Genomic DNA, 17,289 nt, shown 5'->3' on the forward strand with positions numbered 1-17,289 from the left:
TATCCATTCATCTAATGATGAACACTTAGGTTGCTTCCATATCTTGGCTATTGTAAATAGTGCTGTGATAAGCATAGGGGTGCATATGTCTTTTTGAGTCTGGGATCTTGTTTTCTTTGGGTAAATTCTGAGGAGTGGAATTCCTGGGTCAAATGGTATTTCTATTTTTAGTTTTTTGAAGAACCTCCATATTGCTTTCCACATGGTTGAACTAATTTACATTCTCATGAGCAGTGTTAGGAGGATTCCCCTTTCTCTGCATCCTCTCCAGCATTTGTTGTTGCTTGTCTTTTGGATGTTGGCCATCCTAACTGGTGTGATGTGATACCTCATTGTGTTTATAATTTGTACTTCTCAGATAATTAGCAATGTGGAGCATCTTTTCATTTGCCTGTTGGCCATCTGAATTTCTTCTTTGGAGAATTGTCTGTTCAGATCCTACACCCATTTTTTAATTGGGTTGCTTGCTTTTTGGGTGTTGAGGTGTGTGAGTTCATTATATAGACCATTTATATTTAAAATTATTGATATGCTAGGGCTTAAGGGCCCAGATTATTTTTGACTCATGAGATTTTCCTTATATCCTTAACCGTTAAGTAATAGCCATAACATAAGTCACATGAATTTCATTCTTTCATTCCTTTTTTTTTAAATCTTCTCACAGCATGGCAACTGCATCCTAAGAAAAAGGTTTCCCCCAAAGTGATCTTTCCAACAGGCCCATGTTGGAATCTGTAAGGCTCCTTAAGATCTAGACTCAGATCTTAAGTCCCTGGATGCCACTTCTACCATATTTTCCATTGATCACATAGGGCCAACCCAAATGCAGTGTGTTGGGTGCCTGCACAAGGCAGGATCATTGTGGCTATCTTGGAGACAGGCTGCCACTTCCACTAATTCACATGCCATAGGTGAAATCAGGGTGTGCTGTAACTCAGACTACATCAAGTAGCTAATAACCCTAGTATTCGACTTCCTCATCTGTAAATTGAGGAGAGTATATTAGATGTAGTAGATGGCCATTTATGTCCCTTATGACTCTATGATTCTCCAGCTGTTTCTCAATGTCTTTAGGTCTTTTTTGTCCCAGCTTTACTGAGGTATAGTTGATAGTTTACAATTGTATGTATTTAAGCTATGCAAATTGATGATTTAATGTATGCATACATTTTTAGATACCACAATTAAGCCACTTAACATCACCTTACAGTTCCATTTTCCTTCCCTTCCTTCTTTCCTCCCTTCCTCCCTCCCTATAAATGGATGTGTGTATTAGCATATTATCATAATATTACCATGTCTCTGTTTCTACAGATGGATTTTTGGCATGTTTATTATAATACATTACTGTTTTACCACCTTGCAACAAATTACCATGTTACCACCCAACATTTTGGCTTGTTAGGTCTTTGACCTAATTCTTTATTCTTGTTTAATTCCTATAAGCTATTTTCAAGGGAATTCCATTGGGAAAGAATTTTGAATCATATACCCAGTGAAATGTGCCTGTCACTAATTTTTCTCATGTATATTCAAACCAATCAGACATACAAAAATAATATAGTGGCAGTGATTATCTAGGCACAGTGTGACTAGCTGTGAAGTAAAGTCATGATGTTTTGTTTGAAATTTTCACCCTGTGCCTTATTAGTAAAAGAATTACAGGTTCAGCAGTAGATTTTCATTGAGAAAATAGATAATGGATAGAGATCATCCTTATGTATTATGATCTTGATTTTTGTTTCAGTGTGAACTATGACAAAACTATTAGGGGAAGAAGAAAGTTTCTGTTAAAATAGTTTGGTTATCATTAAGTTATAATCTTTCCTTTTTATTTTACATGAGCTAGGTAATAAAAGCTTCTTAGTAAAAGTTCAGAATCTGTACCCCTTTAACCAAAGGTATCTGACCAAACATTAAATTTTGAAAATAGATATTGAAATGATCTCTGCATCTCTTTCTGAGAATAGTTTAAAGAAATAAAGCTTCCTAGTACCTTAGAAAAAAGACTTATTTGAAGTTTAACATCTGACACTAGTTTATTTACCCTCTTATTGATTCAGTTTCCCAGGCATTGATTTAATTTTTTTCTTATTTTAAGACTTGATGTGTTACAGTCCAGCTTTGAATGATGGATTTTAAGTCCAGACATAACCTCCAGAATAAATATTCCTATGTTTAATTCTATAGTGTCTGCCTTCAGGAGAAATAGGCAGAGGTTCAGATTCAGAGGCGTGCCAGGTTAGTAATTTGACTCAAACTTCATGGGGAGAATAATTTCTCTCCTAAAATGAAGCACAAAGATAAGTAATAACTTTTTATGCATGATAAGCATCAAAAATATGAACCTGCTGGTCTTTGCTTTTCATTTTTTCTTTACCTCTGTTTTTCAGTGAGAACCTCCTGCAGTGTGCACATGATGTGATCAATAACTCAATAACTTTTTCATGCAGTAATTATCTCCATGTGATATTATCTGAACACTGTTTTTCTTTATTACTCAGAAGATGCTGGAGATATTTATATGACCAGCTGATCCCATTTTAGATAAAGGTGCTTTGTGACAGCCGGAGAAATAAGTTTATTTTAAATAGCCTTTTTAAATGCTCTATAAAAAGATTTTCCACTTAATTTTCACTTAGCTTAAGAAGAAGGTGATTACCAAAAAGGGTTAGGTCTTAAGTTCTTACTTTGTGTATTTTATAGTGATAGTCATCCTTTTTAATTTTTAGTAAACGTAATTTAAAATATTAAACTATTTAACATAACCATAATTTTTTCTGATTCCTCAATCATTTTACATATTTCATGGAGGTGTGAGCTAAACACCTAAGTTCTGTTACCTTTGTCTCACAGAGATTCTCATTATAGGCAGAGATACTGCAAGAGTCTCGGATGATGATCCCAGATTGCCAGCGCAGGTTGAAAGCTGCATATACTGATCTTACACAGTTATTAGTAAGTAAATTTTTCCCTGTCTTATGTTTAATTTTTTTTCCCACCTGAACAGAAGTCCAAAATTTTAAATATTCAACACTGTAAACTAGTTGGTGACATATTTTGCCCATTTGCCATGTGTACGTATTTTAAAATAATTAATGGAGTTTAAATTGTGCTTTTAAGTTATGCCTCCAATAAAAGTTTTGTGTCTAGCCCATTTATTATATTTATTTAAGCTTAGTTAATTCAACATATTTGAGTTGTCATGGTAGGTATTCATAGTACTAATATTGTACAATGATACCATGAATTGTTTGGTTTTTATATAGAAAGATCCTTTTTGACAAATTGAAGGTGAGTAGACAAATTTTAAAAGATTTAAATGTTTCAGATGAATTTGGGCCCTTACAAAAAGAATCTGGAATTCTTTCAGATTCAAACCTAAGTCAATTTGAGAGGGAAAAAAATCCTGTAGCATAGGCAGTCCTCTCATATTAACTTGAAGCTGGATAACCCTGTTATCATACTTGATAGTATAAATGCCTTGTGATACAATGGCAGAATAATTTCATAAAGAATTCTAAAAATAATTAAAAGTCATCTTTCTTAAAAGAGAAGCATGATACTTTATCAAGCCAATTGTTATTACTATTTGATGATAATTTAATGAATTCAAACATTTCCTTTGCTAATCTTATTTTATGTTTCTGTTTCTTGAGCTAATATTAATTAGTTGCTATACAGCTGTGTCCTAATTCATAGTTGTATCTTATATAAACAAAAATAATGTAAGGCTTTTTCAGGATTATCATATGTATTCTCTCAGAGAGAATGAGATTATTTTCCAGTCAAAACACTGTCTGTAGGAAAAAACAGAGAAATGTTTACATTAGACACAGAACTCCATATTTATATATTGGAACCTTTTCAAGGCAGAATAACCCTCCTTAACACCCAAAAATGAAGCTGTGATTTTGAAATAAAAGATAGATGAAAGCAGGAAGTAATCGCTCTATTAAGATACTGTCTGAAACAGAATCACCATTTGTATTTCCTGACAATTTTAATGCTTTTTTTCTTTCATGAATCTAGTAGCTGAGAAAGTAATAGAAATTGATTGAAAAGAATACTGTCTTTGAATGATACATTTGTGTATGAGGATATATATATACCTATCTCTACCCTCAAAGAGCTTACACTTACTGGCAGAAAACAAAGACGTGTTTAGGTATATTGATGTTTAAGTATATTGTAGAAGTTTGAGAAATTCTTACCTATAGTATGATTTAAGCTAATATTCAGTCCCATTTCTTTAAATTTTCATATTAAATACACATTTTATTACCTCTGCTATGTAACTGTATATCTCCATATTTTATTGACCTAACAAGAATTACTGACCATAGTTTTATTTTTTATTAAAAATTAAAATTTTCTGTGCACAATAACTTACATGGTACTTTTTCATTTATCTCCTACCATTATAATATATTAGTAAAAGTTTTCAGTATAAAATATTAAGGAAAACTCAATCTTTAAATGTCAGAAAATGAAAGATGTTAGTATTTTGTTTCCTCGTAGTAGGGTATATAATATTCATTAAGAAGCAGACAATTTGCTTTTTGATTAAAAAATTGTACATAACTGTGATGTGACATCGCAGTGGCCTCTTGTCGTGAATAGCTGGAGGATTATTTTGGTCTGAATGCTGCCATATATGTAACTTGTTAGTAAATCATTTTTTATATTTAGTCCATTAATAATATTTTTGTATAGTGATGTGTTAACAAAGTGAGAATGGATTTTTAAAAATTTTTTCTGAGGTTTTTATTAACTACTTAGTGCCAATAGCTTTAAATGACCATGTTTTTCACTTATTCTATGAGAATATTATACAGTGAAACAAACAAAACCTGTTATTTCTTCCTTTAACCTGCAAAGAAAGGACACAACTGTGGGAAGTCTGTGGAGTTACACTGTGTTTAGATGGAAGCTTAAGATCCTTTCTCTTTTAATTTTTGAGGACTGTTTATTTTACGAAGATGGTTTGTAGTATTTGAGTAAATAACAAAGTACTAAAGCTTGAAGGTAAGCCTAATTTTTATTATATTTTATTTCAGGAGAATGAAAAAGATTTGGAAGAAGCTGAGGAATATAAGGAAGCACGTTTAGTAGTGGAGTCAGTGAAGTTAGAAGCTTGAAGTTTTTCTGTACAGGGTGTCTTTTGCAGTAAATCTGAGATCCATTCCACAATTCATTATATTTGACCACAGCTGTGTGTTCAAGTAGTATGAGAAGGTGATTCTTTTTCTGCACTTGCATATATTTTTCTTTGCTTAATTAATGTGTCAAATAAATAAATGAGTTCATCTAATAAAATGTTTCAGACTTGACAAAATATTTTTTATTATCCTTTTATCATTAAGTCATAGACTTTTGACAGAGAATTACAATCTTAGGTTCTATTTGAAGTTTATATATTTTGCTTCCTAAGCGTGGATTGTATTAAAAATAAGATACCTTTTTTAGATAAAAATATCCAAATTTTGATCAGTTTATTCTGAATAAGGTGTAACTCTCTGATAAGGAAAGAGGAACATTTCTGTGGATAAGACCTCACATATTTATCCCTTCACATTAAAAGTCTAACATTTCCATTACTATAAACTAATAGGAAACATTGAAATCTTTTTCCAAAAAGGATAGGTTTATACAGAAAATACCAACCATTTAAATATTCAGATAAGATTATGAACAACAAAGAATTAAGTTTTATTTTAAAGGAATAAAGGCTATTGTGAGTGATATGCTTGGAAATGCTAAACAGCTCTTCAAAATGGGAAGGGAATTTATGATTTGTAGGTTTTGCTGATTTTTGTACTGTAAATACTCCCACTGTGACTGATTTCAGGTTATTAACATGATATCACTGAACACAGAGTTGGGAAGATAGAAGCCAGCTGCAACTATGCTAGCCATAGCCAAACCTGGATTAATACTCTAAAAGAGTATTATTTTATCACAAAGTACTTTTCAGTACAGCTGTAAACTCATTAATCACTTGAGTTTATTTTCCAAAAATATATGAAAACTCATTTAGTTTTCTTATAGTTCTAGAAAATGTGTATGAGTTTTATTTTATCACTAGCCTAACATGAGCAGTGATCTAATGAACTAAAATAGTAATAATAAAATAACATTTAAACAGACTTGTAATTAAAAAAATAATAAAATTTGAATTTTTTCTGCTATAAAATGCATACTTCTAACATGGTTGATCTGATTTTGAAAGTTGCACATGATCACTGGAAACCATAACATTTATTGAATCTATCAAACCAGAGAAGAGAAAAATAATACTTTTCTTTCCTAATGTTATTTCTAAAGGCTGCTTTATTGTTTTAAAGTATAGAATGTATCATTTGTAAAATAAAATCTTTATACATGCAGAAAACCACTTCATCAGAAAATACACATCAGAAGCATTTCTAAATTGAAATGTCATCATCTTAAGACATACTACATGCCATTTTAAAAATAGTATTTGAAATAATGAGGGGAAGAGTGAGGAAATAAAAACTGTAATTACAATCTAAAATTTTATTAGAGGTTCAGTATTAGAGATTTGAGTACCAAGAGAATTGAAACTCTATAAAGATTATTTAGTGATTGGTATGAAGCACCAGAGCAGGTTGGCTTTGTTTTTTTGGTATAATTTTCCAAATAGGTTATCATTTAAAGAAAGTATTTTATCAGTTTTTTTAATGTAAAAATATCTCATTTCAGCCTTCTGCCAAACATGTAAAATATCATGTGTATTCACAGCAAGTGAGTTCCTGGCCAATTAAACCTACAGAGAACATACCATCCAAAAAAAATTGTTAGTCCTTCTTTCCAGAGAAAAGTTACATTGAAGGGGAAGTTTTGCAGCCAGAACCCAAAATCTTGTTTTATCTGAAAAAATCATTTTCTTGCCAAAGTAAAGTTATTTTACTTGCTAGTAAGAAAAAATCATGATAGATAAAAAAGAAAAAAAAGAAATAGACCTTTAGAGAATTCATATCTCAACTATAGATTTTATACTGGATCTCTCTCTAGGTATTGATGAGAAGCAGCAAGATGCTTGACATTCTGTGGAGGCTTATTCGTGGGAATTTTTGACACATTCCACTAATGTTCTCGTGGCCATTAAGAGGTACATTGAGTTAAGAAAAGTTGTAATCTTTTCAGCATTAACTTGTTTTTAAGCTTTTATTTAAAACTTTACATCTGTGTAATGATAGGTAGAAATTCCCAAAAGTAATGTTGCCTTTCTCTCTGCACCAACACGTGACCAACCACCATACAGCAGTTTCTTGATAAATATTTGTAGAGTAAGTGAAAAGAACATCTGTAACCTCTGGAGTGAAAGAATGCTGTGAAGGGTTCCATCACATCACAAAATAGTACAGTGCTTTTAGAACTCTTTTGATGACAAACCATGATAAATACATTTTCCACTGTGACCAGGTACATACATACATATGGGGATCTATATATACATAAAAGAGTAAGTATCCTTAATATGTAAAATTCCATAGATGTTTACTATTCTGTATTTTTTTAAACAGTGATGACCACCTCCTATTGGATTTTGATAAACACTGCCCTAATACAGTAATATAAAAATGATTCTTTATAAATCTATAGATGTCTCTGTATGTGTGTGTGTCTGTATGTCTATAGAGTGTCCATATATAGATATGTATATATGTGTGTCTACATGTATATATATATGTGTGTGTGTGTGTGTGTGTGTGTGTGTATGTGTCCATATAGATAGACATCACTGAGAGATATCTCAGTGAACGTTTGCAAATTTATGCATACTGTAGGGATAAAGTGTCATGGTAACGTAATCATTTAACATTTGTTAGGTGTCCTTAGTCCTTGCAGACTAACACAGTGGTTTACATAGAGTAGATAGGCAAAACAAAGACATACAAGTGACAGAATCAAGTAGTAAACCTAACTATCCTGTATTTTTCTGTACAGCAAAAAAGGTATATCAATTCTTAGTAAGAATGTGGACAGGATAAAGAAATAGAGACATAATGTGTGGAATGAGTAAAGTGACCAGGTCCAGTCTGGTTTTAATGCCATTGAGAACATTCCCAGGTTTTAGCATTTTCACGTGGACATTCTTAGCTAATGAGGATTCAGTTCTAGTAAAACAAAGTACTCACCCAAAGTCCTGCACAAGAACTTTTCTGGCGGGGTTTTGGGACATTTACATTTTGAATGAGTATTAACATCTTAAGTTGTCCTTTCTTTATCCTATCTGATACCTTGTTGGTAAGTTACATGAACAGTTCCTTGGGAAGGAAGGAGTTTATAGGAGGAGGGGTAAAAAGGCACACTGCTAAAATAAGCACCTGTTTATTTTATAAGTAATGAAAGCTGGTTAAAACAACATATTGTAATGCTCATTTAACATATCTTGACTTTCTGGTCAGGAACATTCAAAGCCTAATATTAAAAATTGCCTCTGTGTCTATACCTGTGCACTGAATCACTTCCAAATTGAACAGTCAAACCTGGTTAATCTAAATTACTTTGCAAACTTCATTACATTACTTGGCTTTTTAAAAATCCTATGAAATTTAATAAGGACATATCCTGCAGCTGGTTATCAGTTAAATCTTATTTGATCATTTAGGTAAACCAAGGATAGATTAATCCTTTCTTTGATGGTGAGTTAGGGCCTTTAAATGTCAGAGTAAACTTGACATGTATATGAGCAAGAGAAATGAAGCATTTGGCATTAAAGGGTTAATCACATAATTTAGTCCTTGAGACACTCTTGGGTGCTTTTAGCTAGAAAGAAATTCAATAGTTTAGAAATGGTGCACTATGAAACAAGTTAAGTATTAGTGTACTTGAAATTTTCAAGAGTGCTTCATAAAAATCTGTACTCCACTGTTCATCTTATTGCTCTTATGAGAAGCATTTGTTTATGTATTGAACTGTTGCATGCATGGAAAGATGTAATTTATAGTTCAGTAGATCATATATAACTGTATTTTGTGCTTTCTGTTGACTGCTGGGTAGTTGACAAGGTGCTTTCAAAGTTTTGGGGGGAAATATATATCACAAGAGGTTAATTTTTTTTTCTGGTTATTTTTGTAGTTACTCTCTGTTCCTTCCTTGCTCTCTTCCCTTGTGATTTGATGGCTTTCTTTAGGTTGGATTCCTTTCTCTTTTGAATGTGTGTGTCACAGGTTTTTGGTTTGTGGTTACTGTGAGATTTATATATAGCATTCTATATATATAGCAGTCTGTATTAGGTTGATGGTTGCTTAAGTTCAGACACATTCTTAAAAGCAGTACTTTTTTATCATTCCCCCTCATTTTACTATATGATGCCATAATTTACATCTTTTTATTTTGTGTATGCCTTGACAAATTTGTGTGTATATGATTTTTTTTTCATACCAGCCTTGTAAGTGGTCTACAACCTTTACTTTCTTTACCTTTAGTGTATGGTTTTACCAGTGAAATTTTTTTCCTTCCCTAATTTTCTTCTAGTCATGGTCTTTTTCTTTCTAACTTAATTTTTAAAAAAATTTAATATTGAGTACATAAAATAACACAAATTTTAGTGTATAGCTTGATGAATTTTGATGTGTATACACTCAGCAGAGTATATATTACAAGAGGTTAATATTTTTTACTGCACAAAGAGCCCTTTAAAGTTAAATAAAAAGCCCAGTATAAAAATAGACAAATAGAAACAGAACTCATAAAAGAAATATAAATGAATATTTATATTAAAATATTTAAAAGGTTTTTTACTATTTCAGTTCAGTAATAAATTCAGATTTTAAAAGCAATGAAACAAAAATTTTAAAGTTGAATGCCTGTTAGCTAGGCGTGATAAATAGTAGCCAATGAGATGAGAAGGATGAAATAAGAAGTATTTCATTCTATGCAATTGATAATGCATGTATCAAGAAAATACAAGACAGTCACGTGTAAAACAATTAGAAGCAATGAGGAAATTAAAGTAGGTAGCAGCAAAATGAATATATGGAACTGCTATGGCTTGAATTATGCCTCCCAAAAAGATAAATTGAAATCCTAACCCTGCTACCTCAGAATGACCTTATTTGGCAGTAAGATCCTTGCCGCCATAATTAGTTAAGATGAGGTCATAATAGAGTAGGATAGGCCTTTAATATGACTGACATTCTAATAAGACAATGTGAACACATGGAGAAGGTCATATGACAACATAGGCAGAGATTGGAATTATGCTGATACAAGCCAAGAAAGACAAAGGTGACATTTAAGAGCTAAGAGAAAGGCATGGAACAAATTCTTAAGATCCATAAGGGAGTATGGCTCCGCTGACACCTTGATTTCAGACTTAAGCCTCCAGAATGGTGAGACAATAAGTTTATGTTGTTTTAAGCCACCCATTTTGTAGTAATTTGTTACAGCAGTCCTAAAAAACTAATACATGGAACACAAAAGCTTTTCTATACACTAGCAATAACGAGATAATAATGGAAAAATAAATCCTGATTGAGCCATAGAGATGACATCTTAAAAAATTACTTGTACTATATATGAAAAGTTAATCCTGTTAAAACGTGGTTCCTCTGTTTTAACCTAAATGCAGTGAAATAAAATTTAACAGGATTTGGGGGGAGAGGGATTTTAGGAAATGATTCTAAAATCCAATTTAAAAAGTTTTAACTGGCAAAAATACCTGGGAGGGGATATGAAAAAAAATAGTGACGAGTAAACAAGCTCTGCTCATTATTAAAACATTGTTAGGTTGCAATAATTAAATGTATGGTAAAATAAAATAGAGTCCAGATGCAAACCCAAATATTTATATGAGAATTTAGCATATAATAAAGGATATTTCAGACCCTTGAAAGAAAGGTGATTCACTAAGCCACACTGGGGTAACTGGCTAACTATTTGGGGGGAAAATAAAGCTAGGTCTCTATTTCACCTCTCGCACCAAAATTAATTTGAACTGAGACAAAGTTTTCAATGGGAAAAAAAGCTAGAAGTAAACAGGTGAAACTATAGATTAAGAAAGAATTTTAAATTGATTATTATGCAGTGAAACTATATAGAAAAATAGGAAACCTAATACACGTCTCCTGAGAATATTTTAAAGATGGCAATTTTCCACAAATTAATATATAAATGTAATGGTATAATTACCAAAAATTCATATGGAGAAAAAGTAGAATATCCAAGAAAATCTTGAAAATGGAGAATAGGTAAGGAAGAAAGAAGACAAATGGAGGAGGTAGTGCCATTGGATATTGAAACTTAAAACTACTTAGTGCATTTAAAACGGTGAAACTGGCATAAGTTGAACTGTCAGTAGAGTAGATTAAAAAAAACCCATATATAAGTCCCAAGTATATATAAATACCTAAGTACCTGATAGACGTGGCATCTCAAGTTAGTGGTAGAAGAATGGATAATAAATAAATAGACTTAAGAAAGTCAGTTACCTGTTGAGAAAATTAAAATAGGTTTATATCTTATCCCACACAACAAAGTAAAGCCTAAATGGATAAAGAAATTTATGCAACATGTATTTCTACTATTAGGGAATATTCCAGAGCCAGGATGCAATGGTGAGCAAGATAGATAAAGATCTCTGCTCTTGAGCATAAACTCATGGAGACTAACAGTAAATAAACAAGAAAATAGCACTAATATGTACTGTGCATTGAATGAACATGATGTGATAGAGAACAACTGTGTGATCAGGAAGGGCTTCCGGAAGAAAGGGTGATATTTAAACTGAGCTCTGAATCAGAAACCCAACAGAGAAATTCGTTCCAAGAAAAAGAAAAGTTAGTGTAAAGCCCAAGACAAGAAGGTGCTAGGTGAATGCTAAGAAAAAAAACCAGTGGGGCAGGAACCAAGTGAGTCATGAGGAAAGTAATAGAAGAATTCGAAGGGCTTTGTAAGCCACGGAAAGAAATTAAGGCTTCATTCTAATGAGAGTCTGTTAAAGATTTTAAAGTCGGGAGTGACAATGATTTAATTAGCATTGTTTAAAGATCTTGTTGCTCTGTAGAGACTGAGTCAGAGGAGGCAAAAGTGAAAGCTGAGATAGGCTACTATAATACTACACTTTAAAGTAAAAAGCACAAAAAAGTAAAAATATTTTAATATTTAATCTTTGAGCAGAAATTGAATGTCTTAAGCATACAAAGAAGATTAATAGTTTTTTTATTAAGGTATTACTGATACACACTCTTATGAAGTTTTCACATGAAAAAACAAGGTGGTTACTACATTTACCTATATTATCAAGTCCCCACCCATACCCCAATGCAGTCACTGTCCATCAGTTTAGTAAGATGCCACAGATTCAATATTTGACTTCTCTGTGCTACACTGTTTTCCCCGTGACCCCCCACACTATGTGAACTGAATATAATACCCCTCAATCCCCTTCTCCCTCCCTCCCCAGCCGTCCTCCCACACCCTTCCCCTTTGGTAACCACTAGTTCATTCTTGGAGTCTGAGTCTGCTGCTATTTTGTTCCTTCCGTTTTGCTTCCTTGTTATACTCCCCAAATAAGGGAAATCATTTGGCACTTGTCTTTCTCCGCCTGGCTTATTTCACTGAGCATAATATCCTCCAGCTCCATCCATGTTGTTGCAAATGGTAGGATTTGTTTCTTTCTTATGGCTGAAGAGTTTTCCATTGTGTATATGTACCACATCTTCTTTATCCATTCATCTGCTGATGGACACTTAGGTTGCTTCCATATCTTGGCTATTGTAAAAAGTGCTGCAATAAACATAGGAGTGCATATGTATTTTTGAATCTGAGAAGTTGTATTATTTGGGTAAATGCCAAGGAGTGCGATTCCCAGGTCAAATAGTATTTCTATTTTTAGTTTATTGAGGAACCTCCATATTGCTTTCCACAATGGTTGAATTAGCTTGTATTCCCACCAGCAGTGTAGAAGGGTTCCCCTTTTTCTCCATCCTTGCCAGCATTTATTGTTCTTAGTCTTTTCAATGCTGGCCATCCTTACTGGTGTGAGGTGATATCTCATTGTGATTTTAATTTGCATTTCCCTGTGATTAGTGATGTGAAGCATCTTCTCAAGTGTCTGTTGGCCATCTGAATTTCTTCTTTGGAGAACTGTCTCTTCATATCCTCTGCCCATTTGTTAATTGGGTTATTTGCTTTTTGGGTGTTGAGGCATGTGAGTTCTTTATATATTTTGGATGTTAACCCCTTGTTGGATAAGTCATTTACAAATATATTCTCCCATACTGTAGGATGCCTTTTTGTTCTGCTAATATGGTTGGTTTATATCAAGGCTCTCTAGTCTTTTCCATTGGTCTATGGGTCTTTTCTTGTGCCAGTACCAAATTGTCTTGATTACTGTGGCTTTGTAGTAGAGCTTGAAGTTGGGAAGTGTAATCCGCCCAGCTTTATTCTTCCTTCTCAGGATTGCTTTGGCTATTCGGGGTCTTTTGTGGTTCCATATGAAATTTAGAATGATTTGCTCTAGTTCATTGAAGAATGCTGTTGGTATTTTGATAGGAATTGCATTGAATCTGTAAATTGCTTTAGGCAGGATGGCCATTTTGGCAATGTTAATTCTTCCTATTCATGAGCATGGGATGTGTTTCCATTTATTAGTGTCCTCTTTAATTTCTCTCAAGACTGTCTTGTAGTTTTCAGGGTATAGGTCTTTCACTTCCTTGGTTAGGTTGATTCCTAGGTATTTTATTCTTTTTGATGCAATTGTGAATGGAATTGTTTTCCTGATTTCTCTTTCTGCTAGTTCACCATTAGTGTATAGGAAAGCCACAGACTTCTGTCTATTAATTTTGTATCCCGCACCTTTGATGAATTCAGATAGTTTTGGAGTGGACTATTTAGGGATTTTTATGTACAATATCATGTCATCTGCAAAGAGTGACAGTTTAACTTCTTCTTTACCAATCTGGATGCCTTTTATTTCTTTGTGTTGTCTGATTTCCATGGCTAGGACCTCCAGTACTATATTGAATAGAAGTGGGGAAAGTGGGCATCCTTGTCTTGTTCTCGATCTTAAAAGCTTTCAGCTTCTCGCCATTAAGTATAATGTTGGCTGTGGGTTTGTCATATATGGCCTTTATTATGTTGAGGTACTTGCCCTCTATACCCATTTTTTTGAGAGGTTTTGTCATGAATGGATGTTGAATTATGTCGAATGCTTTTTCAGCATCTATGGAGATTATGTGGTTTTTGTCCTTTCTGTTGATGTGGTGGATGATGTTGATGGATTTTCGAATGTTGTACCATCCTTGCATCCCTGGAATAAACCCTACTTGATCATGATGGTTGATCTTTTTGAATGCATTTTTGAATTCGGTTTCCTAATACTTTTGTTTAGTATTTTTGCATCTATGTTCATCAGGGATATTGGTCTGCAATTTTCTTTTTTTGTGGTGCCTTTGCCTGGTGTTGGTATTAGAATGATGCTGGCCTCATAGAATGAGTTTGCAAGGATTCCCTCTTCCTCTACTCTTTGGAAAACTTTAAGGATAATGGGTATTAGGTCTTCACTGAATGTTTGATAAAATTCAATGGTGAAGCCATCTGGTCCAGGAGTTTTGTTCTTCTGTAGGTTTTTGATTACCAGTTCAATTTCATTGCTGGTAACTGATCTGTTCAGATTTTCTGTTTCTTCCTTGGTGAGCCTTGGAAGTTTGTATTTTTCTAGAAAGTTGTCCATTTCTTCTAGGTTATCCCGTTTCTTAGCATATAATTTTTCATAGTATTCTCTAATAATTCTTTGTATTTCTGTGATGCCCGTAGTGATTTTTCCTTTCTCATTTCTGATTCTGTTTATGGGAATAGACTCTTTTTTTCTTGGTAAGTCTGGCTAGGGGTTTATCTATTTTGTTTATTTTCTCAAAGAACCAGCTCTTGCTTTCACTGATTCTATTGTTTCATTCTTCTCGAGTTTATTTATTTCTGCTCTAATCTTTATTATGTCCCTTTTTCTGCTGGCTTTAGGTCTTATTTGTTCTTTTTCTAGTTTCATTAATTGTGAGTTTAGAGTGCTCATATGGTACTGTTCTTCTTTCTTGAGGTAGGCCTGTACTGCAATATACTTTCCTCTTAGCAGGATCCTCTCCTAGGATGGCCTTGGCTGCATCCCACAGATTTTGAAGTGTTGAATTATTGTTGTCATTTGTCTCCATATATTGCTTGATCTCTGTTTCTATTTGGTCATTGATCCATTGGTTATTTAGGAGCATGTTGTGAAGCCTCCATATATTTGTGGGATTTTTCATTTTCTTTGCATAATTTATTTTTAGTTTCATACCTTTGTGGTCTGAGAAACTGGTTGGTACAATTTCAGTCTTTTTGAATTTACTGAGGCTTTTTTTGTGGCCTAGTATATTATCTATTCTTGAAAATGTTCCATGTGCACTTGAGAATAATGTGTATTCTGCTGCTTTTGGGTGTAGAGTTCTGTAGATGTCTGTTGGTCCATCTGTTCTAATGTGTTGTTCAGTGCCTCTGTGTCCTTACTTATTTTCTGTCTGGCTGATCTGTCCTTCAAAGGGAGTGGAGTGTTGAAGTCTCCTAGGAAGAATGCATTGCATTCTATTTCCCCTTTTAATTTAGTTAGTATTTGTTTCACATATGTAGGTGCTCCTGTGTTGGGCGCGTAGGTATTTATAATGGTTATATCTTCTTGATGGATTGACCCTTTTATCATTATGTAATGTCCTTCTTTGTATCTTGTGACTTTCTTTGATTTGAAGTCCAATTTGTCTGATAAAAGTACTGCAACTCCTGCTTTTTTCTACCTATTAGTTGCATGAAATATCTTTTTCCGTCCCTTCACTTTTAGTCTGTGTATGTCTTTGGGTTTAAAATGGGTCTCTTGTAAGTAGCATATAGATGTGTCTTGTTTTTTTATCCATTCAGTTACTCTGTGTCTTTTGATTGGTTCATTCAGTCCATTTACATTTAGGGTGATTATCAATAGGTATGTACTTATTGCCATTGCAGGCTTTAGATTCGTGGTTACCAAAGTTCAAGGTTAACTTCCTTACTATCTAAGAGTCTAACTTAACTCACTTAATATGCTTTTACAAACACAATCTAAAGGTTCTTTTTTTTTTTCTCCTTGTTCTTCCTCCTCCATTGTTCATATATTAGGTATCATATTCTGTACTCTTTGTCTATCCCTTGATTGACTTTAGGGATAGTTAATTTAATTTTGTATTTGCATAGTAATGAGCTCTTCTACTTTCTTTACTCTGGTTTTATTACCTCTGGTGACAGCTGTTAAACCTTAGGAACACTTCCATCTATAGCAGTCCCTCCAAAATACACTGTAGAGATGGTTTGTGGGAGGTAAATTCTCTCAGCTTTTGCGTATCTGGGAATTGTTTAATCCCACCTTCAAATTTAAATGATAATCTTGCCGGATAAAGTAATCGTGGTTCAGGGCCTTTCTGCTTCATTGCATTAAATACATCATGCCACTCCCTTCTGGCCTGTAAGGTTTCTGCTGAGAAGTCTGATGTTAGCCTGATGGGCTTTCCTTTGTATGTGATCTTATTTCTCTCTCTGGCTGCTTTTAATAGTCTCTCCTTATCCTTGATCTTTGTCATTTTAATTACTGTGTGTCTTGCTGTTGTCTTCCTTGGGTCCCTTGTGTTGGGAGATCTGTGCACCTCCATGGCTTGAGAGACTATCTCCTTCCCCAGATTGGGGAAGTTTTCAGCAATTACCTCATCAAAGACACTTTCTAGCCCTTTCTCTCTCCTTCTTCTGGTTCCCCTATAATGTGAATATTGTTCCATTTGGATTGGCCACACAGTTCTCTCAATATTCTTTCATTCCTAGCGATCCTTTTCTCTCTCTGTGCCTCAGCTTCTTTGTATTCCTCTTGTCTAGTTTCTATTTCATTTATTATCTCCTCCACCATATCTAATCTCCTTTTAATACCCTACATTGTGCTCTTCAGTGATTGGATCCCTGACCGGAATTCATTCCTGAGTTCTTGAATATCTTTCCATATCTCCATGAGCATGTTAATGATTTGTATTTTGAACTGCCTTTCAGGAAGAGTCATAAGGTCGATGTCATTGAAGTCTTTCTCAGGAGTTTTATTAATAATTTTACTCTGAACCAGGTTCCTTTGGCGTTTCATATTTGTATATGGCACCCTCTAGTGCCCTGAAGCTCTACTCTCTGGTGTTGCTCAGCCCCTGAAGCAATGTCAGGGGTTGCAGGGGAGTGGTATTGGTGCTGGGTGGGGGGGGGAAGAGCTGTTTCCTGCTTCCCAGATGC

General features: G+C 33.8%; 2 protein-coding genes across 3 annotated transcripts in view; both read left to right on the forward strand.

The window, feature by feature from the left end:
- TBCA (tubulin folding cofactor A) overlaps window positions 1-5,340 on the forward strand; it is an 83,924-nt gene extending 78,584 nt beyond the window's left edge. The window contains exons 3-5 of one of the 2 annotated variants that reach the window (XM_036914131.2): window positions 2,191-2,241; window positions 2,872-2,958; window positions 5,061-5,340. In XM_036914131.2, coding sequence (XP_036770026.1) covers window positions 2,191-2,241; window positions 2,872-2,958; window positions 5,061-5,141 — 219 coding nt within the window. In that variant the 3' untranslated portion in view covers window positions 5,142-5,340. The remainder of the gene's footprint in view (window positions 1-2,190; window positions 2,242-2,871; window positions 2,959-5,060) is intronic. The other variant, XM_036914132.2, reaches the window with a different exon arrangement.
- A 132-nt stretch (window positions 5,341-5,472) lies between these two features.
- The window catches only part of OTP (orthopedia homeobox), a 61,639-nt gene continuing 49,822 nt past the window's right edge, over window positions 5,473-17,289 (forward strand). Inside the window, exon 1 of the mRNA XM_036914226.2 lies at window positions 5,473-7,135. Coding sequence (XP_036770121.2) covers window positions 7,114-7,135 — 22 coding nt within the window. The 5' untranslated portion in view covers window positions 5,473-7,113. The remainder of the gene's footprint in view (window positions 7,136-17,289) is intronic.

This window comes from Manis pentadactyla, chromosome 2 (assembly GCF_030020395.1).
Source record: "Manis pentadactyla isolate mManPen7 chromosome 2, mManPen7.hap1, whole genome shotgun sequence".
Lineage (NCBI taxonomy): Eukaryota > Metazoa > Chordata > Mammalia > Pholidota > Manidae > Manis > Manis pentadactyla.